Source organism: Leucopleurus acutus, assembly GCF_964270905.1.
Source record: "Leucopleurus acutus genome assembly, chromosome: 9".
Lineage (NCBI taxonomy): Eukaryota > Metazoa > Chordata > Mammalia > Artiodactyla > Delphinidae > Leucopleurus > Leucopleurus acutus.
In genome coordinates this window covers 107,825,772-107,850,555 of record NC_139144.1, presented here as the reverse complement: position 1 = coordinate 107,850,555, position 24,784 = coordinate 107,825,772, and the positions used below count along the sequence as shown (strand labels likewise).

Here is a 24,784-nt window from a genome sequence, read left to right as displayed (position 1 = left end):
AGATGATAGATAAATGAGAGATGATAGATGGATGATAGATAGATGATATATAGATAGATGATAGATAATAAATAGGTAGATAGATAGACAGATGATAGATATTCTTTTTCAGATTCTTTTCCCTTACAGGTTATTGCAAAATACTGAGTAGAGTTCCCTGTGCTGTACAGCAGGTCCTTGTGGGTGATCTATTTTATGTATGGCAGTGTGTACATGTCAATCCCATGTTCCTAACTTATCCCCCCACCTTGCCCTCTGGTAAGCATAAGTGTGTTTTCTATATCTGTGGGTCTGTTTCTGTCTTGTAAGTAAGTTCATTTGTGTCATATTTTAGATTCCACATGTAAGTGATACCATATGGCATTTGTCTTTCTCTGTTTGAGCTACTTCACTTAGTATGATGATGTCTGGGTCCATCCATTCATCTCACGTAAAGGGCAGGGAGACCACCACCCTCTGAGCCTGCCCCCGACACCAGCCTCGAAACACAGAGCCGTCTCTTCCTTCCGGCCCCGAGGCCGAGTCCTGGAGCCACGGGCGGGACACAGAGATCCCAGCGAGCACTTGCTGTTGCTCTGGGATGCGAGGCTCGTTTCTGAACCCTGGAGCCTCATCCTCACCTGTACTTGGCCTCACACCGTCGTCCTTGAACACTTAGGGCCATGAGGAGTTGACAGGCAGTCACGTGGGCCGGGCAGGCTGTGGGCACAGCAGGAGCAGACACAGGTGCCCCCGCAGCCTTCAGCCCGACAGTGTGTCACCAACATTGCCAGGAGTCACTGCCAGGAGATGGGGACACAGGAAGGTACCAGCCCTGCAGTCTCACACTGCGTGAGGTGACGAGTGACCTACAGGTGCGGAGGCCCACGGAGGACTAAAGGAGGGGCGGGCCGAGTCTGCGTCTTCCCACCCACCTGCACCTCCTCTCCTCCTGTCACTTTACTAGAGACACCAGCCTCCTGTGTCCTAGCAGGTTCCAGGCCGGTCTGGGCTGTGGTTACTACACATCCCCCTGCAGGGGGAGGGGATCTGGGGGGTGTCTGTGACCAAAGTGTCTGACGTAAATGCCGACTGCACGAGTGACTGTCGTGGTGACGGAAGACGGGAGAGATGCGTGCAGACCTCACACACGGCAGGAGGAACTTTGTGGGCTGACTTTTCGAGGGCTCAGCAGAGCCACACTGGGGCTCACAGGCAAGACCAGCCCCCTCGCAGGGAAGCACGCCCGGGGTCACAAGCCCCGTCCCAGCCTTGTGGAGCCAGTGGGGACCAGCCTGACACCACCCAAAGGCGCGGCCGGGCTGCCATCCCGACGCCCCCCGGCCTGGGAGACGCAGCAGCAGATGTTCTGTCTCGTAGCAAGTGGCAGCGACTCCACGCCTGCTCACGGGACAGCGAGAGCAAAGACACACTCCTGTGCTGCTCTAGCCCCAGCCTGGGAATTACACACCTTTGTAAAATCTTAACACGCTGCTTCTGGGTGTAAGTCTTTTCTAACTGTTTAGTCAGTGTTCAGACTAGTTCTGTGACGTCTGAGGGCCTTTTCCCTAAAGAGCTCTAAAACTAGGAGCTGTTGTGATTTATAAGTTTTATGTTTAGAAGAAAAGACAGTAACTGACACATGTTTATTAAGCACCTACTTGTGCCAAGAGCTGCTGACAGACGCTGGGTCACCCCGTCAACCAAGCGTGGCCACTGTCCTCAGAGAGGATCCAGGTTAGGGGGTGCGGGGGTGTTCCAACTACACCCTAAATAATGCGGTGTTGGGGGCAGACCGTCGGCCTGGATCCAGCGTGCTCCCAGGCCTGGAGGCTTCCTCGGGTGTCAGGCCCTGTAGGGTAAATACTCAAGTTCAAAGCATCCCTTCCACCGAGCCAACCACAACAGGGCCCGTTCCCGTCCACGCGCCCTGCAGCCCGGCCGGCCGCTGGGCTCCGTCTGTGCCGAGTCAGCGATGGGTCCACAGGCCAGGACCTCAGGCACGTAGGGTGTCCTGTCTTCAGCCTTGGGGTGGTGCTTCAGCCCCGCGGGGACCAGAGCCTCGGGCCTGCCATACGTGGGCCGGAGCCAGGGCTCTGAAGAGGAAGCGCCTTCCTGGCTGGACTCTGGCTCTGGGCGTTAGAGACAGGCCACTGTCCTTGACCGGCATGGCCGTCCCAGAGCCTGACCTAGGTTGTCGCCTGTCCGGGGTCCTGCAGGAAGTAGGGGCCAGTACGCTGCAGAGACAAGTGGGCAGATAGAGCCTCCCCAGACGGGCAGGTCCAGTCCCAGCAAGTGCGTCCCCACCTTTGTCCTCCACACTCCTGCCTCCTTAACTTTTAGAGGAAATCCTGTCCTCAGATCTCCACCGGCATCTCTTCCCAGGCAGGACCCTCCGGCGATGGCCTCACTTAAACTCTTACTGGTCTCGCCAAACTCCACCAGGGAGAACCGCCACCTCTTCCTGAAACCTCTCCGTATTGTCCGGCTGTTCACTCCTTATGGCGCAGAAACGGTCCGTGATGGAGCGTAGGGCGTTGACAGGGTGGCCTCCACGCGCCCCGCTCCCTGAAGCTGACGTCAACGCCCCAGCCGGGGACAGTGGGGTGTGCACGACAGCGTCGTGTGTTCGACGTGCTCCCCGCAGCACCCACCCGTGTCACTCAGCCTCACTCGGGGCTTGGGATGGAAACCCCGGGGCCATCTCTCTCTGCATTTGCTCCTTTTGCCCTTATCCTCTCCCGTCACCTCCAGCGAGGCCCCTCATTTCTGGATCTGACGGTACTGGCCCACTCTGCTCCCCCCTACCCCTGGCTGGACCCCACCTTCCTGCCTTTACTTCCCTCCATGAAGCAGCTCTGCTCCTGCCCCGCTTCTCCTCATGTCCATCCTCCACCCGGGAGAGGGGAGTTACTGCCTGGCTCCCTGGTCAGCAGTCCCCCGGGCCACCCACCTGGACCCTGCCCAGTCTGGCAGCGTGCAGGCTCCCCTCCTCCCAGCCCCTCCACATCTTTGCTCGTCTGCTGCCCCCGAAACGTCTCTCCCCCCACCTCCGCCAACACGAGGGCCGTTCCAGCTGAGGCTGGAAGACGTCCCAGTTGGCAGTTTGGTGGGAAATTCAAGGGCGGCCGGGCTAGCGACTTTCCCGTCCCTGACAGCCCGGAGATTCTAGCTACAAGTGACTTGTCTTTCAAAGGACAAGGCAGCTAGCATTCATGAGATGTTGGCTGGCCATGCGCTAGGTCTAATTCTATAGCTCAGAAGTTTAAAGAATTTAATTTTTAAATTCTTTTTTTTTTTGCCTTTTTAAAAAGAATTATGCAATATTCCGCTCATCTGTTTTTTAAATTAAAAACAGGAATATGATGCTATTTTGGTGTGCAATCTTAAACAGAAAAATGTTTGTGATTCTGAGTTATAATAACAAGGGAGAGACACAGAGACACAGGAATACTTAGGCATGAACCCAGAGAGAACGTGTAGCCGAAGACACAGGCGCGTGAAGACGGACAGAAGGGTCTGTGATGCCGCTTCTCGCAGTTCAGCTTTCTCGGGCGTTGCTGCTCCCCCAGCTCACAGCCCGGCCCCCCGCCTTGCCCGGAAGACGGGCCGGGTGAGGGTCAGAGCGACTCTGGCCCGGCTCTTCCCGGGAGCCACGTCACCTGGTGGCACCAGGCTTGGGCCACGTGTGACGGAAAGGCCAGCGGCCAGGCTGAGCACATCGAGTGCGGCCCCCGAGCGCCCCGGGCCCGCCCCCCAGCCCTCCTGCATCTCCCCCCCGTCGGACAGATGAGGGTGTTGGGGTTCGAGCCCGGGTGCCCTGTGCTGACGGGACACCACCCCCTTGTGCTTTTGTGGACTCACCTGAGACTTTCTGAGTCGGGAACAGGAACACAGACTTCGAACCTCCACAGAAGGAACGTCGAAAATACATCCAGGGCCCACGGTACTTGACAAAGCATCGCTTCCCTTGAAACACACAGAAAACTATCTATTTCCAAACAAACCTTTGGTTTCCATATTTTTCCCAACTCCCAGCAGAACCCCCGCAGCGAGTATTCTGGTTCAGCCCCATCTGAGTGACCTGCTCAGCCTCTAGCCATCAGGCGTGGGAAGTTCTCCTAAATCCGACAGGCAAGCAGGATTTTCTTCCCCTCACGTAAAACGGCTGCACGAGAAGCTAAGTGTCCAGAGAAGTTGCTGACTTGGGTGTCTTTGTGTCACTCCCTTTTTTCGGCCTCTGAACCAGCTGAGTAACTGCCTCTGGATTTGGGAAGGCTGTAGGTGTGTTGGTGGCGACAAGAAACTATCCAGCCAGTTCTGTGAAGGCTTTTCCTTTGCTACATCACAGCAGAAGCTGGGCTGCCGGAGACTGAAGAGCTTTTAAGGGACACGGGGAGGAGGCGCCCGGGCCTCCCCGTGGGGCTGTGCATGTGCGGAGCCTCTGGAGGTGGGCCCCTGGGCTGTGGGAGCGCCCCGCCGGAGCCTCCCCAGGGCAGAGGGGCTGCTTGCGGGCTGGGGGCCGCGCCACCGTCTGCACAATTCAGCACTCAGGTTCAGCTTCTGCCCTCTCCTCACTCCTTTCCTTGCAGCTGGGCCACTGGATGTGTAAGACATCCAGCCTCCTGTCACCCGGTGTCTGTGCTTCTCCCCGTCCCATTCCAATGCTGCTCGCAGAGGGGGAGCCGGGGCTGGGCCCCTCTTCTGAACCCGCTCTGGTTTCTGTGCCCAGAGGCCGATCACAGCCTTCAGAAGGGCCGCGACGGGCTTGACCTGCACGTTTCCGGTTTCCGTTCATCGTGCAATGGGCACATCACAGGGCACAGCCCCGAGCCGTCCATCCTTATACGGAATTGAACTCTGCATTCACTGCTGATAAACGAATCCTTGTTCAAAGTCAAGGGGAGTTTGACCTCTGGTCACCACGGTCACCCTCAGCCTTTTTCCATCCGCACGTTTTATAAACACGTTTTACCTGCCTTCGAGTCATGGACAGAGCCACATTCAACGGGATGAATACAGGGCGCTGCCTACCAAGGCCCCCCTCAGGCAGACTCGGATCCGGGAAGGAACGTTCCAGGGGCTGCTCCGTGAGCCCCTCTTTGCCTGCCGCCCTCCCGTGCAGCCCAGGAGATCCCCGCACAGCAGACCGCACAAAAGGCCAGGTGTGCAGTGTCCCATTTACACCATCACCCACGAGCCTGGAGCCAGAGGCGAGCCGGGGCGTCAGGGGGCGACGTGGCTTGCCCCCCGCCCTCCTGACCCCGGGGGATTCCTTGCCGGCCAGTCCAGAGACACTTTGCAAAGAAGCAGTGTCGCCAGCTTGGCATAATTCCCCCCACACGCTTCTTATTGCAAAAGTTTTAAAATGCTCGGGTTGAAATGATAACTTGACGATCGCCTACATTCCCACCAGCTAGAGTCCGCACAGCTGCCGCTCCGTATTTTGCCTTTTGTGTGTGATCGGTGTGTGTGCTTTACTTCTTTACTGGCTGAACTATTTCAAAGTGGGGTTTAGGCATCGTGATATCTAAATACGTGAGCTTGTGTCTGCTAAAAGTAAAGACCTTCTCCTACGTAACTACGACCCCACTGTTGCGACTAAGAAAATCAGTAATCCCCTATTAGCCGCTAATTCCACGCCATCTTCCAGTGCTCCCAAATATTCCAGTTATATCATCTACAGCGGTTAGTTAATTAGATGCAGTCAAGGTTCATAACTGCCTTTTGGACTTCGCGTCTCTCTAGCCTTTGTAACTTTAGAACAGCCCCCTTGGTTTTCCGACGGGACTTGATCCTAATAAGCTCCTCTTCTCCTGGCGGCCACCCTCCCTCGGAACCCTCACAAGCTCTCCAGTCAGGAGGCTGGCCTGGTCCTTGGGAAGCTGACTGCCTGGTTCCCAGACCCGCTATTTCCCCTCTTCTGGTCACGCACCTGAGACCCAGAGGCCCAGGGACACAGTGAGGTCGAAACCAGCCGTGGCCAGACTGAGGACACGCCATGGACGTGGCCAGCACCCGCTGCAGCTGCACCCAGAGGACTCACAGAACCTATTCTGGTCACGGGCCTGGAGACCAGAACCTGCCCGTGAACATCGTCCCCCAGCATCTGTCGACCCCCTAACTATCTCTTCTCTGTCCTTGCTGGTTTGAAAAGGTATTCTCTGATAGAGATGGCCACAGCGCAACTGTAATTGAATAGATTTTCTGTTTGTTTTCTACCAAAATGATTTCATCTACACCAGACAGAGGCTTCATTCGGTTTAAACAACACAGGTGCACAGACTCTCCTGTTATCCCCCGTGTGTTTTGCACCATCCCACTCGGGACGCCAGCCTTTCTGATGATCCTGGTTTACGTGCGCGCTTCCGTCTTTCGTATGTGGTCTTTCACACTGCGGACCACCCTGGTCTCTTTGGATGTCTGTTTCTCGTTTTCTTACTCAGGATATTTACCACTGTGTCATCAGAACTCTGACGTTTAGGGTTTCCCATCTCTTTGGCTCAGCGCCCTTTTGGAGTCTCTGGAACAGAATTCCCTCATCTGGTTATGTGTTAAATGCCTAGCATTCTCTTTCTTGGCAACTCAAAACTATAAGGTGGTTTGGCCACTGTTCTCTCAAGGTTACCATCAACCGAGCAATTCTTTCCTTATTAGAGTTCAGTTTAGACGTGTAGCAATACTAGCCTGGGTCCCCGTCAGGTGCTGTGACTGTCAGCTGAAGGTGACACCTGTGTCCACCCCCTGTCCACCCTTGGTCAGCACAGATGGAGACCGGGATTGCTTTCTGGTGACAACACTGTGCTCAATAGAACACAGACTTGTGTCACGTTGTTTCAACATGTGTGAGCTGCCCCCGACAGGGGCCCTCCGAGGCCACGCCCTTTGCCGTATGTGTCCGGCCCTCCTCAGCTCAGGGGGGTGGGGGGGGCAGTGGGGATGCAGGCCCTCGCTCAGAGAAGATGCGTGACTGAGGTCCGTTGATTGATGGTCTCTGGGTGGAACGTGCAGGTGGCACGGTTTTGCTTGGTTGGTGTCTGCTCTTATTATGCAGAGTTGTTCTTGTGTGTGTGCAACACGCGTGCTGCCAGCAAACATTTGCACACTGTGCTGCACGCCATCCTGCCCTCCAGGCACGAGGACGGTGCCCTGGTGTCACCGCTGTACCCACCATGGCCCAGGGCTGGGTCCCGGAGCCTCTTCCCACGCAGTCACCAGGGCTGCTGGGACCTCTCTGCAGAGCTACCCTCCCCCTCCTCCCTTCCCCCTCCCCTCCTCCCCTCCCCCTCCTTCCCCTCCCCCTCCCCTCCTCCCTTCCCCCTCCCCTCCTCCCCTCCCCCTCCTTCCCCTCCCCCTCCCCTCCTCCCTTCCCCCTCCCCTCCTCCCCTCCCCCTCCTTCCCCTCCCTCTCCCAGGTTCATGAGGGGCTATCTCACACCTATTGGCTAATTTTCTTATAGAAAGCTAACATTTTTTAGCTGGTAGGAACTTTCTGGTCATCTCGGTCAGCCTCATCATTGAAGACGTGGGGAACTGGAAGACATTAGACATGTGAAAAGGGCAGACAGGACGTTGTGAGAAAGCCAGGCCCAGACGGAGGCTCGACTCCGGGGGTGGGAGCGTCCAGGCCACAGAGCTGTGTCCTCACCATCTGGAGGCCAGGGTCCAGGACAAGGGTGGATATGACAAGGCTGGCCCCTCAGGGCTGCGAGGGGGTGTCTGTCCCAGGCCCTCTCCTCGGCCTTCGTGTCTACATGTCATCCTTCCTCTGCCTGTGTCTGATTCCAAACTCCCCCTTTTATAAGGACGCCAGGCACGGGCTGAGGCCCACCCACATGACCGTGTTGTCACTCCATCCCCTCTGTACAGACCCGTCTCCAAATAAGGCCGCATCCCGAGGTCCTGGGGGCTAGTGCACCCACACATCTTTTTTTCGGGGGGACACAATTCAGCCTTCGACACCAGGTGCCCCTGGACGGCTCAGTGGTTGGCAGGGCGGTGCCAGGCCACCACCTGAAACCTTTGGGCCTGTTCTGCTCGGCACGGAGGCCGAGCCCAGAGGGACCTTTTCCTTGCACATGCTGAGCAGCGAGGTTAGAACAGGGGCTCCTGCTCTGCTCCAGCCCCGTCGCCCGCCTGTACGGCCACTCACCCGCCGAGCTGCATGGCGATCCTATTTTGGGATTGCTTTTTGAGAGATCCACAGAGATGCTGGGGAAAGTAAGAAATGAGACACGAGATGAAGTCTTCAGACCACGTTTCAGGCCATGCGTGTGCCTCTGGGACCTGCTTCGGGCGTGTTTGGAGCCGGGAAGCCAGCCGTGAGCCTCTGGCTGTAGGCCGTCCCCTGCGGGGCAGCTTCCTGGGTAGGGACGGAACCAGCCTGTCTTCCTGCCGCCGGGGCGCCAGCAGGTGTGCTGACCCTGGGCCCCAGACGCCCCGGTCTGCCCGGCACTGAGCCGTGGAGGCGCAGAGCACGAGTGTCTGCTTTCCTCCTTAAACGTTTGATGGTCCTGTGGTTTGAGGTGTGGGTTTCTTCACGGGAGCAGAGCCCTTGCTCACGGGCTTCCTGAGGAAGGGGCGCTGGTGGAAAGAAGTGTGAGCTGAACTCCAAGGAGGACTCACCGCCTCAGAGCAAAAGTGCTTCGCGCTCACGCCGTCATCCTCCAGCTCCTGGGAATGTGGAGGAACGTGTCGTACACTTAGCTTCTCAGAGTCCTGCAACAGACATGATACAGACACTTATGGCTTTGCCTCAGCTGTGACAAGGCCAAGTCAATGAAGACGTTTCCAGGTGTCACTGGCTTCCAGGTGTCACTGGCTGGGAACATGCGTCTGGCGTTAACAGCTGGTGGAGAAGTTCAGGTGATGTTTGCGGTTTGCTCACCCGTCAGGGGACCCAGGAAATTCAGGAAGGAAGTGGTGGCGCTGGGGCCATTTGTGAGCACAGCCCGGTGTGTGGGGTCTCCAAGAAAGACTCAGAGCCCTCCAGGCAGAGCGCTGGCCCGTCACAGACGCACCGCACGCTTGCACCAGCCATACCCTCCAAGTAGAGGAAGTGCCATCAGCCAGTGTAATGGTTTCATCTCAATCTTAACAGAAAATTGAGACAGCTGCAGGGCCCCCGGGGAATATTGACAGACCTCTCGGATGAAGAAATCCCATGGCAGGTGCCAGTGTCCACCCACGGCTTCTGCAGATGCCTAACTTGTGTTACCACCCGCGTTACCGCCGGCAGTATCAATGACTTCGCCTAGGTTGACTCATACACGTATCGGTGCGCTCAGTGTGAGGGACACGATCAGGGAGGCTAAGGAAATGCTATCCTTAAAGATCCATGTTAGGAGACGATGTCACAGGCGGGGGAGGCCTCCACACACGCTCCTTGGGTGGGTTCTGGTGGAACGTGGGCACCGGCCACGCATGGCACGGGCTAGAAGAAGCCTGAATCGTTAAGCCACAGTGTCCTCCAGCGTCTCCCTCCCTCCAGGCTCCTTTGCCCTCGTCATGATCAAGAAGCAGTTCTAGACCTACTCCTTCCGTTGGCATTTATGAAAACCAGCCTTATTTACTGACAACTCGTCCTGTGCCACACAGTGAGTTTTGCCGGTTCAGCGGGCTTTTTGTCAGTTCGGTGTGTGTCCCTCTGTCATCTTTTGAACTTGTTCCTAAATCCCTTGCTCTCTGCCAGGCCTTCCGTGAGCACTTTATAGAAGCCATTTATCACAACAAGCCTGGGAGTTAGATATCGTTTCCCTACATTTTAGGTGACAAATCTGACACTTTCAGATATTGAATCATTTACCCGAATATCGCCAGGCCAGCAGGTGGCCAGGCTGGGTCAAGCCTGCACCCTGAGCTCTGGGTCTTTGCCAAGTCAGTTACTGGATGTTTCAGAGCCTCAGTTTTCAACCTAAATGGGAAAAGGGACTCTGTTCCGTCTATGGCACAGTGTTCCAGGAAGAAGGAGGACAATACACGTGAAACATTAGGGCGGGGAGAAGCTACAGACATTCAAAGCACCGCTCTTGAACACGGGGACGGTACGCAGATTCTTCAGGGCTTCAGAAAGGGAACAGGCACGGAGGGTTAATTCAGCAAGTTTCTCCTTAGTAGGAGTTTTTCTCCTTCCCTCCTCGATAAAATTTACTACTGTGGATCTTATGAGAGGAAAATAACTGGGTTGCAGAGCCAGGTCCAGCAGGAGACACTACCTGAATTTCCTTGCTTCCTGGCGTCTGAGTGAAGTGTCACGACAAGATCTTGGACACACCCAGCTCTTCATTAAAATGTAAGCGCTGTAGTTGTAAAACTTCTAGCTCTGTGGTTATAGCGGAGAAGACAAAGGAACGGTATTCGCGGATCCACGGGGGGGTGGGGGGGGGGTGGGGGGGTTGTTTGCTCAGGAGCCCCGCCCTGGCTTCACCTCCACCCCGCTGTTGACCTTGAGTGAACCGGTAATCCCGCCAGGCAGCCTTGTGTGCCCCTGTGCATCACAAAGAACACAGCAGCCACCCTCAGAACAGGAACAGTGAACCACAGAATGGCTGAGACTTGCCCGGCCCAGTGAAATGTCCACCGGACCGTCCCTGCTACATCAGCCGACCCTCCGCCGGACTCTGGCCCTTCTGGGATGGCCCCCGGTGTTTCAGAGGGAGGTTCAAGATGGTCCCACACTAAAAAAAAAAAAAAAAAGTTCACTGTTTTTTTTTTTGTTTTTTTTTTTGCGGTACGCAGGCCTCTCACTGTTGTGGCCTCTCCCATTGCGGAGCACAGGCTCCGGACGCGCAGGCTCAGCGGCCATGGCTCACGGGCCCAGCCGCTCCGCGGCACGTGGGATCTTCCCGGACCGGGGCACGAACCCATGTCCCCTGCATCGGCAGGCGGACTCTCAACCACTGCGCCACCAGGGAAGCCCCACTGTTAATTTTTAAATCAACACATTGCTGCAATATGAAATATGTGATGGGAAGGTAGAACTCTGAGCTTTGGAAGCCCTTGTCCCAGGCTCAGTGGCATCTTGGAAAGAGTGCCCTGCGGGGATGAAGGTGGCTGGACTGGTGCCCGCAGGGACGCAGGACGCTGGGAGCTGTCCTCACAGCAAGCTTAGGCTCCGTCTCTGCTCAAAGCAGGTTTTCCCATTAACCATCGGGTTCAAGCTCACCGAGACTCCCAGACTGAGGACACGTTTTCTTGATTTTCCAACTAGAAAATCCAGCTGGCCCTTGTTTACTGAGCCTGGTTGCTTGCAGGGCCCTGTGGAGATGAGAGGGACCCGGCAGCCCCCCAGTCCTGGGCCTGTTCAGTGCGACCAGGGGGCCACTCCGCCCTGCGTGTGATCTGCACCCTCTGAAGCTCCGGGCCCTCCTCCCTGGTTCCCCCCGTCGCGATGGCCAGCAGCCCTGCCCTGGGTGACGGGTTCTCAGACACTGGGAGCAGCCCAGCTGCTGCTGTTAGCGACGCCTGAAGTGGGCTTGTGGAGAATATTTGCAGTGAGGGGGGCTCCTGGGAGACCCTCGGGAACCCTTTGGAATCAGCTAGAAGCCCTGCTCTGTGTATCCAGGCTTCAGTGTGCGGGCAGAAGGCATGGTCCCCATTCAGAGAAGGGCCTGGCTTCTGAGCGGCTCCCACCGTCTCTGGCTTTGACGTGTCTGGACGCCCCCACACACATACACTGAGAAACTGGGCCTCTTGAACTCCATCTTGGGGTGAGTGTTTGTAGCGCTTTGGAATGTCAGAGCTGACCGACTTTTCTCGTGGGTTTTATTTCAACTTCCTGCCACAGCCAGTTTTCAGTCTCTCAAGAACAGATCTGTGCAGGACCCCAAAGCCGTTGAGTCCAGGGGACTTCTGAATCGTTGGTCACACCTTAGCGGGGGGCTTTGGCCGCTGCCATTGTAAACACCTTCAGAACATTCCACAGCGTCTGGTCCGTGTCACCTGTGCTCAGGTAAACATGTCAGGCGTGAACCCCTTCCCCGTCTCTAGATGTTTCTTGCCTGTCTTGTCTCTACTGGGAAAAAGCCAACGTTAATACCTCAATAAGACGGATAGGATGGCGTCCAGTCTCCAGTGGACGATACCTTCCAAGTTCAATCAGTTTAGGCCTCGCCAAGTTTCCCAAGCCCCAGAACTGTTTAAAACAAAAAATAAGTAAATAAGTAAAATCTCCCAGAGAAAGGAAAGAGACACAAACCACAGCAAAGCCCCCGTGCGTGCTCTCCTGACCCCACCGCCGAGCTGCTCCCAGGGCTGGGAGCAGGAAGTGGGGGGACGCGGCTGAAATGCCGGGAACCTGGACTTGGGGTAACACACTCACTGCCGTGGAAACCCTGAGCTCCGGGGCTGCAGCCAGGCTCTCGCAGCAGAAGCAGGTGGTATGGGGGCCGCCGGAAGGCTTTCCCTGCCGTACAAGATGATGGAGCTCGGCGCGTCCCATTTTCAAGTTTGCACCTTGCGGAGGAAGGGGAGGAAGGTGGGAGAAACGGGGACTCTCGGGGGTGCCCTGCTGGCCGTGAAAGCTCCTGGAAACAGGCAGAGAGCTGTCACTGACCGCAGGAGGGTGGTTAGTCCAGAACCAAAGTCGGGGATGATTCACGTAGCAAACACATTACGCTGTGACCGATCACGTGTCCTTCATCCCCTCTGAGCGTCTGGTTTCAACACCCGTCAAGTTGTTTTGCCCGTTTGAGGCACGTTTCTGTGTCGGTGAGTCCCCAGTGAACACTGCTCCCCACACCCTCTTCCACTGCATTTGCTCTTTTCTCCTTGTAAAGCTACACTCTTGTAATCTCGAGTATGTCACCTTCTCTAGACGACAGAATTGTATGTACTGAATGATGCTCTAATAGCTTCATATCCACGATGATGTTTATTTTCTCTGTGTTACCAAATACGTGTTATTTAAAGGCAAACACTACATGAGCTACTGCCCAGGGGCACCCAGCCTTGGCGTTGGAACTTGACACAAGAAAAACACGAGGTTCCCTGCACACCCTGACGCTCCACTTCGTGGGCTGAAGGACCCTCCGTGGGGGAGGGAGGGAGGAGGTGCGGTGGCGGCCTTCAGCGGGACCTGGGGGCAGGGGCAGCGGTGGCCCTGGATGACGCCCTGCACGGGTTAACGCTCTGCTTTGGGGCTTGCAGACGACCACTCCCGGATCCGGCTGAAATCAGAGAACAGCCACGGCAGCTCTGACTACATCAACGCCAGCCCCATCGTGAGTACTGCCCGCCACGCACCAAGGCTCCCGGGGGGCGGGGCGGGAGCGGGCGGGCCGGGCGCTGGTTCCACAGCAGATAGCCGGTCTGTCTCCATCGGGTACCCGGCCTCCACCAGGGACCAGGGCTGGCGCTCTGCCCCTGCCCACTCCTGATGGCGTGGTCCCCAGGCGGGGCTGAGTCCCAGGCAAAGGGAACGTGGTGCCGGGGTGCTGAGCCCGGTCACCCAGGGGCCCAGCAACAGCGCCCTGACGAGTTACTGCTGGAACCCGAGGCTTTGGGGGAATTCGCAGCTGGTTGTGTAAAGGGCTCCTAGGCCCCCTTGTTCCCTGTTCGGGGGAAACAGGAAAACCCAGACCCAACCCTGGCACGTGTTGAAGTGATGGATGACGTGGAAGTAGGTCGGAAACTGCTGGCTGGTCTCCTCCGGTCTTTGCAGCGGGCGGGGTCTTCCCTTCGAGGGAGGGGGTGCGGCAGCGCCTCTCTGGCAGCGGGTGTGATGGAGGACGGGGGCCGGTGTTCCCAGCCTCCGGAGAGCCCCTCACGGCCACAGCCTGCCGCTCCCTCGCGGCTTCCCGCCCTGCACCCGGGGAGAGGCCGCAGGGGAAAGTCGGGGGCCGCCCAAGGGGAAGGAAGAGGGGCTGGCAGGGGGTTGAGTGTAGGTCAGCAGCTGGTGGGAGGAACCTGCCAGGGGTTCTCAGGGCACGTGGTGGGCGCACCTGGGCCCGCAGCAGAGAGGCAGGAGCAGGTGGGGCTGTGTCCCCCTTAAACCGTGGTTCTTGACGCTGGTCTCCGGGGAGCGTCAGGACAGCTCAGTAAGTTCTCACATCGGCTTCAGTCAAATACGGGCGTGTAGGACGCAGCGCGTCCTGGGGGCTCCGGCGCTGTGAGGTTATGGGGAGGGGGGAGGTGGTTATGGGGTCATCTCTGGATTCGTGAGAGTGCCCTGGGTGAACGACAGCCCCTGCCGTCCTCGGTGGTGACCTTGGATGAGACAGTTCGCCGTCTGATCGCAAGCAGAACCGCTGTCATCGTGGTGGTTCCGTTTATTTCAGTGCCTCTGCTGTATAAACCTTATTGTCATGACTCCAGCGTGCCGTGGGTCGGCCCCATTTCCTGACACCGCACAACCACACAGCGAGGGCACCGTGTAACACGCTTGCGGCGCGAAAGGGATTCGGGGGGCAGCATCTTGTCTGCACCCGTCTGAGCTCAGGCCTTTGCTTCTGGGGTTATTTTTAAGGACTCACTCCTTTCCCTCCAGCAGAGTAGACCTCAAACGTTGGCTCCGTCTGTGTTCAGAGGCCTAACTGGGGCCGTTCAATCGGTCTTTCTAAATAAACACACTTGTTGAGCTTGGTATTTTTCCATCAATTCTAAATTCAAAAATCCAAGCGAAAGCCCCATTGATTTACGCATCTTTCATCTGCTGGGGGTGGGCTTTGTAGCTGCCTGGACCTGGTCCCTACGCGGGGGTCGTGGGGATGGTCTGTAGAAGGGAAAGAGCTGCCTTCTCCTGCTGGGCTCCTTCCCTGGGATGAACCACGTGACAGGGCCAGAATGAGCAATAAAGCAGTTCTTTTCACGTCTCAGAGACGGGGGTTCAGTGTTGGGGGGTGCCCGACCCTCCCCCATTTTATGGGTTCCGGCTTCCAGACACTGGAGCTATTTGAAGCTAAAGTTAGGGCTCAGTGAGGACAGGGTGCTGGTGAGAAACTGCATCTCTCCCGGGAGCCGCGCACCAGCAGCCCCTACTCCTGTGCCCTCCCCGTCTCTCTCTTGTTGGTGGAAGTTCGGAACAGCCTCTCAGGCTTGACGGGGCAGGGACCTGGGTCAGAAGGTGAGGCCAGGAGAGGCAAGTGATCTTTCGGTGTCTTTTACGTTCTCCTTTTATTTCATGCCACAGTTCTTCTTTGTGCAAATTTGGCTTGGAAGCATGAACTAGAAGAAATCCTCGGTACCTCTTCCTGAAATGACTGAAGGTCTGATGTTAATGAGTTTCCTAGCAGAATCGAGTGAGGAGCTTACAGTGAGAGCCCGAGAAGCCCGTGACCGTGCAGAATAAAACTACGATAACTACGTCTGTCATATCTGTACTTAGTCGTCATTAAATTTCAGGAAAGCCATCCAGTAGCAATGTGCAATCTCTGCTCTGAAGTGAGAGGTCGTGAAAGTAAACAGGGATTCTGCTTCCCTGCGTGGGGCGTCTGCGGGAGAACTCCGTCAGCCGCACCGGAGCTTGGTCACTGCCAGGCGTGGACTAGGGGTGGCGGGCGTCAACACAGCAGCACACGAGTCCCCTTACCAGGGGCAAGTCTGAACGTCCCAACAACACTTGAAAGTAAACCTACTTTTCATTTCTCTGTTTATTAAGGGGAGAAATGGTTTCATTTTTAAACTCAGAATGCGTTTAACAAATTTAAGTAGATACAAACTGACTCTTCAGAAAAGGATGGCTGCTCAGATGCCCTGAACGTCCTAAGAAATTGGCCAAAATGAGGGCCGATTCCTTGGTTTCCGGATTTACAAGCAAACATCTGTATGTGTATAATTCTGGTTTATAGCCAATACTTTTCTTAAGTAAATCTCGACTCATAAGAATATGAAGAAAAAGCCAGACTCTCTCCCACTGATTTTACTAATGCTACCATTTCCCAGCAAACTCTCACATTAAGACTTGGTGTCTGGGAAAGTGACTTGAAAACTCAGGCTTGATGTTCTCTTGTTTTTAAGAAAGTATCTGTGAAATTTGCTTTACATGTTAGGAAAAGCAGGTGTAAGGTGGGCAGATAGGAATACGGGAAGATAACCTGCGTGTTCACGTTGAGTGAGATTGCAGGGTAGGAGACGTGACCCCCGTGGCCCCCCTACCAGAGGCTGGCCCAGACCTTCCCTGAGACTTCGGGCCACCAGGTGGTCCGGGGGCAGTACCGGCCCTGCCCTCACCTGCGCACCAGCCGGCAGCCCCCCTGCCTGTCACCCTTCAAGGCTTCAGAACACAGGCGCCCTGGTCTTAATATGCTGAAGGCTTAGTTTTTAGGATGAGTTTTGTTTGGAACATTGGGGAAATATTGCTACATTTTTTAATGCAGATTAGAACTAGTTACTCGTGGTCATTTATAACTGTCATTCCACAGCTTGAACCAAATCGCTAGGTTTTTTTTTTAACCGTGCATTTAGAAATTCATAGGGATATACCTTGCGGGCACCCTAGTTCATGTGGTATCTTCATATAAGACTCAGTCAGCCACATGAAGAGTAGACTGAACACAAACTTTGGGGGGTCTACTTTTTCTGAAAAAAATCCCAGAATCCCAGAGCTAAAGGGCCCGTAGAGACCAAGTCCCGCCTCCCCGCCCCCGCCCCACCCATTTTACAGACACTAAGACTGAGGCCAGAGACCCTGACTTCATTCACAGTGCTGGACCTTGTGTTTATAATCACAATCACAACAGTCCTACAGATAAAAAGTACACTACAGAGACATGGGAAACAACAAGGAAGAACGGGGGAAGATGCAGCTCAGATGTCAGCAGAAGCCAATGCTCATCCCCACCAGGAGCTGGACGTGGGGGCATCATCACCCACCACGCTGGGCTGGCAGCCAGAGCTCCCGATGGAGAAGTCGTGTCCGTAGAAACTGACGCGATTTCCTCTAGTTATGCTTATCCCACCTTGGAGATCCTAAGTGTAGTCAGACTTCAGTGCCTTTAGTTCAATTTTTGCTTTACTTTCATTCATTCAGAGTTGCACAGAACTGGGCTGAGGCTCCCGTGGCCTTATCTTTGCTACACGCACAGAGTACTTCTGCCCAGAATCATTTTCTGTCCAACGGGATGTGCACGGGATGAGGTGATGGTGGTGTGGTCATCTCAGTCACTGTTCAGCTGGTGGCACGCCACCACTCTGTGATCACTTACTGCTTTCCAAGAGGCAGCCACGTGACACAGCCAAGGGGGAGGGGAGTGATGGGCCATTGAGCGCCCCCCTCCCCCTCCCCCCATCCCCATGTCCTCCGGCCCGGTGTCGGATTGAGCAGTGGATGGGGAGATGGGAACACCATGACATCGGGACCTCCCACACAGGGGCCTTATCTGCCCTCCCGAGGCCCTGTCCGACTTTTGCTTTCCATCGCATATTTCTCATTGTGAAAGCCACGAAATGTGCTAGGTTGGACGCACTCACCGTTTTAAAACGTCTTGCTCTCCGAACGGCTTTGGACAGAAAAGCGCACTTGAGCAGGGGGCGGGGTTTTACTTTCATGCAGAACTATTTGCAGGGAAGAGACAGGGGTCTCCATAAATAGCTGTCACCCCCAACAAATGCATATTTTGAACATAAAACTCCTTATTTCTGCCAAGCGTTTTTCTACTGAAACATTTTAATTGGGGCTTTCAGCTGCAGAGTAACGCAATTTTACCTGTATTGTGTGTGTCGCGCATTTCCGGTTTCAGTCGCGAATCTCACTAAATTAGATGCACGATAAGCTTTTTCCCCTGCCCTCCACCCCCCAGCTAGCGCCAGGTGCTGTTCTGTTACAATAACTTACACCTGTTCTTTTGTGCCCTTTCCCCTTTCATGGTGCATAATTATAAGGTGCGCTGGGGGCATCCTTTCACGCTGACACCCCTCGGCCCCGAAAGTGTGGACGGGCGGGCGCTGCGGGAGGATTCACGGGATTCGTGTTAAGGCGGACGCGCCTCACGCAGGCTCTCCTCACACCCAAACTCGGAGGGGGCTTTCAGGTGACCCGGGGCTTACAGCTGACGTCCTCACACGTCGCCGTAGAATCATGTGTGGTCGCACCCTCTGTGTTTTTCACTGTATTGGGAGATGTATTCTTAACAAGTACCTTCAAGTGCGGAGCATTTTAAATCTTTCATCAAACGCTGGTGTCAGAAGCGTAGAAGCTGGTGCTGGATGGGTAAGAATGAAGGATGCTGTGCAGTCTGATAAGTGAGCAACCGCCTGCCCCCAAGGGGAGCCCCGCCCACCCCCTTCTGGGGGAGGCCTCTGCGGGCCTCCAGGTGGGGACAGCAAGGGCGTCTTGGCTATAACACCTCGCCCGGTCCCTTCCTGTCCTCTTAGGATGCCAGCGTGAGGGGAAAGAGCCCCGTCCGTCTGATTTAATCCTGTTTGCTTCTCCAGGCTTCGTTCTCACGTCCTTTTTTTTTCTGCTTAGTCAGTCTTTGAATTAGATGTTATAATGAAGGTCTTTTAAGCCAAACTCCCTCTCTCAAAGCCAGCAGGCTGCATTCGGACAGATCACCTAGCCAGGTAACCCACCACGGCCTTCTCCTTTGTTTGTTTTCGGTCCTTGTCTGGCGAGGTGGAAAGAGAACAGGGAGTCAGCTGCTGGCAGGCTAGGCAGCGTGTGCCGCGCTGGCTCTCGGGCCCCAGGAGGACTCTGGGCCCGAGCCCCTTTCGGGGTAGAGAGAACCAAGCCCGCACGGGAGGGGAGTAACTCATCCTGGGGGGCGTTGTTGCTGGGTCCCTCCAGGCCCCCCGGCAGCGCCCCGCCCTCTGCCCAGCACAGTGCCCTCAGCGCTAACCTCGGCCGCGTTACCTCGAACCCTGCGCGTGGCCAGTGGTGGCCGTGAAGCCTGCGCACACCGACCGAACTCCTCTGCGATCACACGCGTCCGTGGACGGGTCACCGTGTTGGTGGCCTGGGTGCCGCCCCGGGTGCCCTCGCTTCGTCCCCACCACCCTGCCTAGCGCGGCCTGTGCGTGGGTTAACGCTCTGGTATCTGGTCTCTGGGTCACTGGCCTCCTTTCCTACCGACGCTGCTCAGTTACCTCCATCCCGGGGTAAGGAAAACGTTCAGCCCCAATCGCCAGGCTCCAGGCGCCGGGGAGCCCCAGGCCCCGCCTAAAGCGCAGGCGGGTTGGGGTCAGGAGGGGCCGTGGGGAGGAGCGGCGGCGTCTCCCACTCCGCACACGTGTGGGTCGAGGGCTGGGACTGTCAGCACAGGACACGCCGCGCCCCTCCCCTCAGCCGGCCCTTCACTCCCTGGCTCTTCAGCTCATCTTTCTTCTGCGGTCTTGTCTCCGCAGATGGACCACGACCCCAGGAAGCCCGCGTACATCGCCACCCAAGGACCGCTGCCCGCAACCGTGGCCGACTTCTGGCAGGTGAATCTTTTTAAATGAAATTTTGTTCTGAAAATAAGATCTTAATACATTGATCATGAATAACACCTTGGAGTCAATTATGCCAATTGAGATGTTTACAGGTGTTCATCAGATGTGCCTTGATTTCAGAATTTATATGAGCCCTTTCATATTTTTTATTATCAATCTTTTTTTCCAAAACGTGAGTGTGAAAAATTCCCTTTGAGAGATTTAATACTTTAAAGACTCTTACCTTTTTAGCCACTTTACTTTAGCCACTTTATTTTATGAACTATAAAGAAATGAAATAATAAATGTTTAAATTATTGTATTTTATTCAAATGCATCTCTTGTCTATAGTTTTAATTTTATGACGGTAAAAGATGGCGCTCAGATTACAGTCTCTCTCTTTGTGGCTACTCTGTAATGATGCATCTTACAGGCCAGGTTGGTCTCTTTCTTTTCATTCAGCAAAATCCTAAACACTCAGACCAGGCTCAGACATTGAGCACGCGTGTCAACACTGGCCAATAAAAGGAAAACCAGGAGGCCGGTGGGCTTCCCTCTCCCAGTCCCCCTCTTTTTCCCCATTGTCCACAGCATGGCAGAGCTCCGTAGGAACAGCCCTTGGAAGGTGGCACCGTGGGGTGTGCGCGTGAGGTCACGTCATTGCTCGGCGGCTGTAACAACCCCCTCCTGTGTGTCGGGCACATCGGGTGTCCCCGGAACCGGTACGAAGGGCCCCCTGAGGACAAGATGAGGAAGATGTGCCTTCTGGGTCCCAGGGCACAGGTGATGATGGGACCGGAGCAGCGTGTGGTCCACAGAGCTGGGCTTTCTTGGTCCCGTGGCCATGCCGTCTCTAACCCGGTCGTTCATCCCGACAGAGGACTAGCTGAAGTTAGCAAATTCCGTGTTCCCTGTTCCCTGTGGTCTGCCAGTCACTTTCCCAACTTTCCAGTCAACCCTCTCCTGACTCTCCACCCCAGGGAGGGACAGTGTTCCTCTCCACCCTTGAGAACGGCTCTGCAGGCTTCTCCGGAGAGTCAGGAAGGGATCCAGGATTTGCTGAGTGTCCCAGGGCTCATTGCCTTGTAAGCGTATCGATGCACAGGTGTCAACATCCCCAGTTCCCAGGCATCAATGCACAGGTGTCAACATCCCCAGTTCCCGGGCAAGACAAGCGAGCATCTGGGAGATTGCACAACTCACCCAGCGAGTAGGAAACCAAGACTGGACACGTCTCCGTGGCCCTGCTCTTTCATGGTGGCTTCACGCTATTAGAAAAAAAAGACAGAGCTGAACCCTGTGGTCAAGGCCTAGAGCCATCAGGCTGTGGCATGAGGACAGTCTGAGGACAAGCTGGTCCCTCCACCCTTGAGGGCTGAGTCTCCTCCCCGTTCCACCTAACCTGCCGAGGGGTCACGCAGCCCAGGCGGAGCTGCTCCAGGAGGGGAGCTTGGGGCCCGGGCCCGAGGGTCTTCCTCACGCCATGCAGAGCTGTGTTCCCGAGCCGTGAGCCCACTGGTCCTGGTTCTGCCCGCAGAGCGTCGCTGGAATTCCGTGGAGGCCCAGGGTCTGCTCAGCCCCCTTCCCGGCCAACCCCAGGCTCCCCGTGCTCAGACAAGCAGAATAAAGAAGATCCCGAGTCGTGCGGCAGAATAAGGGACCCACAGAATCCCACTATCACCGCAGCTTCGACTGTGCTTTGACCCACCGTCCCAACGTGCACAGTTACGAGGGGCGTGTAGTGCCCCCAAAGAGGGGAAGTTCCATTTTCATCGGTTTCAGGTCCCGGTTGTAACTTCACACGTGAAAGCTTCTCTTGCCAACAGCATCACAAGTGTCGGAGGGCGTAGAGATGCTCAGCGTACTCATTGCTCACATCCGTGGACCACTTAGCATGTACCAGGCCCTGTGTCGAGGGTTTTACACGTTCTGTCCTGTAATCTTGGCAGTCCGTGAGACTAGCGGCTCATACTCTGCCCCAGCGCCCGTGGCTGGTACACAGGAACACTGGTATGTTTTCTTTCTGCTTATTCCGAGTAGTTGCCATTGTTGGGGACAATTCATTTTGTCAGTACTTATAATCAGTATTTGTCAGTATTTATACTGACAAGTATTTGTCAGTGTTTATACTAATAGGATTCTAGAGCATTTATGGAGGTCTGATATCAAGGAGCATACGTTCTCGAAATGGAAAGAAAATATCCCTAAATGACACAGCTGGAGAAAAGCATTAAGGTGAGATGAAGTGCAGGATACTTTGAGACCCAGTCAGCATTTATCAAACTGTCCGGGAAGCAATGGCATCCCTCAAGGTGGGAGCAGATACTCTGTGGCCAACAGGCTGGCCCTCCCGGGATGTCTGGGGCTCGTCAGCCCGTCACAGCCTGGGAGCCGTCCTGCAGCAGAAAGACCTGCCTCACTCTGTCTCCTCCACAGCCCTTGGGAGGGACGCCATGGTCGCCACACCCGGCCTCCGGGCGTCCGGATGCAGGCAGAACGCAGGGAAGACGTGTTGGCCTTGGGACGGAGGGGCTTCATCGCTTGTGATTGGCTTCCCAGCACAGTCCCGTTGGTTGGGTTGGCCTCTGAATCATATTCTAGAAGTGGGCATCTAGCAAGCATGGCTCTTATTAATAACTGGACGAGGTCACAGGCTCGACATCCTCAAACATTCCAAGTCCAGCTGCCCCCTCCACCTCGGGCCCGGCAGAAAGCGCGAGGAGGAAACAGCACCGGCCTTGAAAACTCGTTGCAGAACTTCTCAAAAGCCACAGTGAGGTGACGCTCTTTTGAGAATAGAACCCGATTTGAAACGTAAGAAGTTTCCTGTGTCCAAGACAATAGGCTGAACGGAAACCCCTGAGCAAGGGCTCACGTCTCATCACGTCTGGACTCAGGGCCTTTGATAAGTTTTGACCCAGGAGCTCAGCACCTGTTACAGAAAATATCGACGCGTCTTCCTCTTATTGGAGCTCGTGGGTGCTGCTCCGAAGCCCCTCCCAGGGACGAGCTCACGGGGGCTTATTCTGTGTCTGTGATGAGCAAATTCCCATAGGAAAGGCGCCTGTGAGGCGGGTTCACGTGAACGGCGGTGTCCCCTTTCCCACGGCACAAAGGAGCCCAGGCTGGGAGCTGAAGACAGCAGGTTGTTCTTTCTCCTGTTTCCAAATACGGCCACGTTCACAGGTTCGTGGACGTGACTTTGGGGGACATTATTCCACCCAATACGATGGCAAAGAAGAAAACAGACACTAAGCCCCGAACGTGGCAGCATCGCAACAGGACGGGTGGCCGCAGCAGGAGGCCGCAGGGCGGGCAGGTGGGCGGAGGAGGGCCAGGGATACGCAGCGACGCCCGAGGTCATCGGCAGCCTCGGGACTGAGGGGCAACATGCAGAGGAGGGATCGGGGAGACTCCGTCTGCACGCAGACACGGCACTTCTGGAGCATTCCATCGTAGGTGTGACTCAGCGGCAGCCCTTCCGCCCTGACTGCGGTCACCACGAGGCAGGGGGCTCCTGCGCCAGCCGGGACCCTCACTCCTGACTCCCCACCCCAAGGGCTCTGCCGGGACACACAGCACCGTTCGCCGTCCCGCGATTAGAATTCTTTCTCTGAATTCACATGACGTGTTCTAAGAATTTGATTCCAAACCAAATGCATGCCCGACCCACGACCTTCCTGTAGAAACGTGTTCTGACCTGTGAACACAGCCCCACGTGTCCCCGGGACCTGAGGTGGCAGCCCTGGGAGAAGGCAGGCCGACGTCCGGGTCCAAGTTCACGTGAGGAAAGAAGCAGGAGAGAGGGAGACAACAGCTATTGGGCGCTTACCGTGTGCTGGGCCCGGGGCAGACGCTCGGGGGGCGTGACCTCACCCAACGCCCCTGACAACCTGGGGTAAGGCCGTCGCGAGTGTGTGATCCCCCCCAGGTCCCGCAGAGACAGGGGGCTGGTGGGGGGCTGGGGAGGGGTCGGGGAGTTTGTGTTTGGTGGGGCAGAGGCTCAGTTTGGGGAGGTGAGAAAGTTCTGGGGACAGTGGTGGTGATGGTAGCACAAGGTGAACGTCCTGAAAGCCCTCGAACCGTACACTTAAAGCTAGTTAAGAAGGTATTTCTATGTTATGTATATTTCACTAGAATAAACGAAAATCAGGACCCCAATTCCAGCAGAAAAGCCGAGGCCCAGGGATTCCAAACGACCCCCCCAAATGCACGCGGCAGCTGCAGGCGGGTTTCAAACGGGATCTGTACGGTCCGAAATGCTTCTTACTGCCCCACTGGCCTTAAAGCGAGGAGGGGATGGTGACTGGGCAGGCGTGTCTCCGTGAAGAGGAGAGAAAGGCCATCCCGCTGTGGGGACTGTCGGCTCTCGCGGGCCAGCCCCCTGCTGTGACGGAGGGGACATGGTGCCTCCCCTCCAGGCACAGAGGGTGTGAGCTGCATCCCCCAGGTGTGCGTGTGCGTGTGCGTGCGTGTGTGTGTCCAAGGCTAGTACTGGGGGAAGGCTTCTCCAGGAGCCGAGGTTTCCCTGCAAGGAGGGGAGGCCTGCACACCCGCCAGGAGCCAGGCCCGCTGGGCTCACACACGAGCTCCAGGTGCCTCGGGAGCTTGGGGACAGCCTTCCCGGAGAACAGCGGCCTCTGGGCTGTGAGCAGGGTGGGAGGACGAGCCCCGGGCGCAGGCTGCCCGGCCCTGGGCTGTCCAGGCGGGCATCACCCATTGGTCCTGGAGCTGCTCCGGCCCCCGGCCCTACCGTCCCACCCCCGCGTTCCAAGGAGCCCCATCCACGTGGGCCGTGGGCTGTCTGCCGTCTCTCCTTCTGTATTTTCGGACAAAGCAGAAATTCAGGCAGCGCGGTGGCTGGTTCAGGTGCGTGAGGACTCCCTGCGGATGTGGACCCTACGGTCGGCGCGCGAGGTCCCCCGCCAGCCAGCGGTGGCTGAGCTCAGGGCCGGGGCCCCTCCAGGGCAGGGGCTGGTGGCCGTTCCCCGCTCACTGGGGGCTGGGTGAGGGGAGACGCTCTAGAATTTCCAGCCTGGCCCACCTTGCTCGACAGACTTTTTGGTAACTTTCAGACAGAATCAGAGGCTGGAGAGCTGGGCCACAGACTCCAGGGCAGAGGCCTGCTGAGGTCCGCAGCAATTCAGCTGGTGCCCAACTAGTACCGACATTTATTATTATTATTAACATTTTGCCAAGAAAGTAGTCCACCTGTTGATTTCTGTTTCCCACCTTCTGAAAGTATATTCTGCTGTGAAGTCTTAACTGGGGAAGTGCACTTTTCCAAACGGATGAGCTTGATTTAAATAAAGTGTTTTTATTGCGTAGCACCCATCAATCGTCGTTCTTAGGATGGTCAAGGAAAAGCCCGAGAGAAGTACCGTGGAAGACCGAAGGAACATAAAGATTTTTCCTCCAGGGACTTGCTGCACAGGGTGGGTGAAGCAGAAGTGCAGTAGAAA

At 56.0% G+C, this 24,784-nt stretch overlaps 1 protein-coding gene across 1 annotated transcript in view; it reads left to right on the top strand.

Annotated features, from left to right (window-relative positions):
- The window catches only part of PTPRN2 (protein tyrosine phosphatase receptor type N2), a gene marked incomplete at both ends in the record, with an annotated part of 672,304 nt that overhangs the window by 612,567 nt on the left and 34,953 nt on the right, over nt 1-24,784 (top strand). Inside the window, 2 exons of the mRNA XM_082845910.1 lie at nt 13,125-13,198; nt 19,257-19,334. Coding sequence (XP_082702036.1) covers nt 13,125-13,198; nt 19,257-19,334 — 152 coding nt within the window. The remainder of the gene's footprint in view (nt 1-13,124; nt 13,199-19,256; nt 19,335-24,784) is intronic.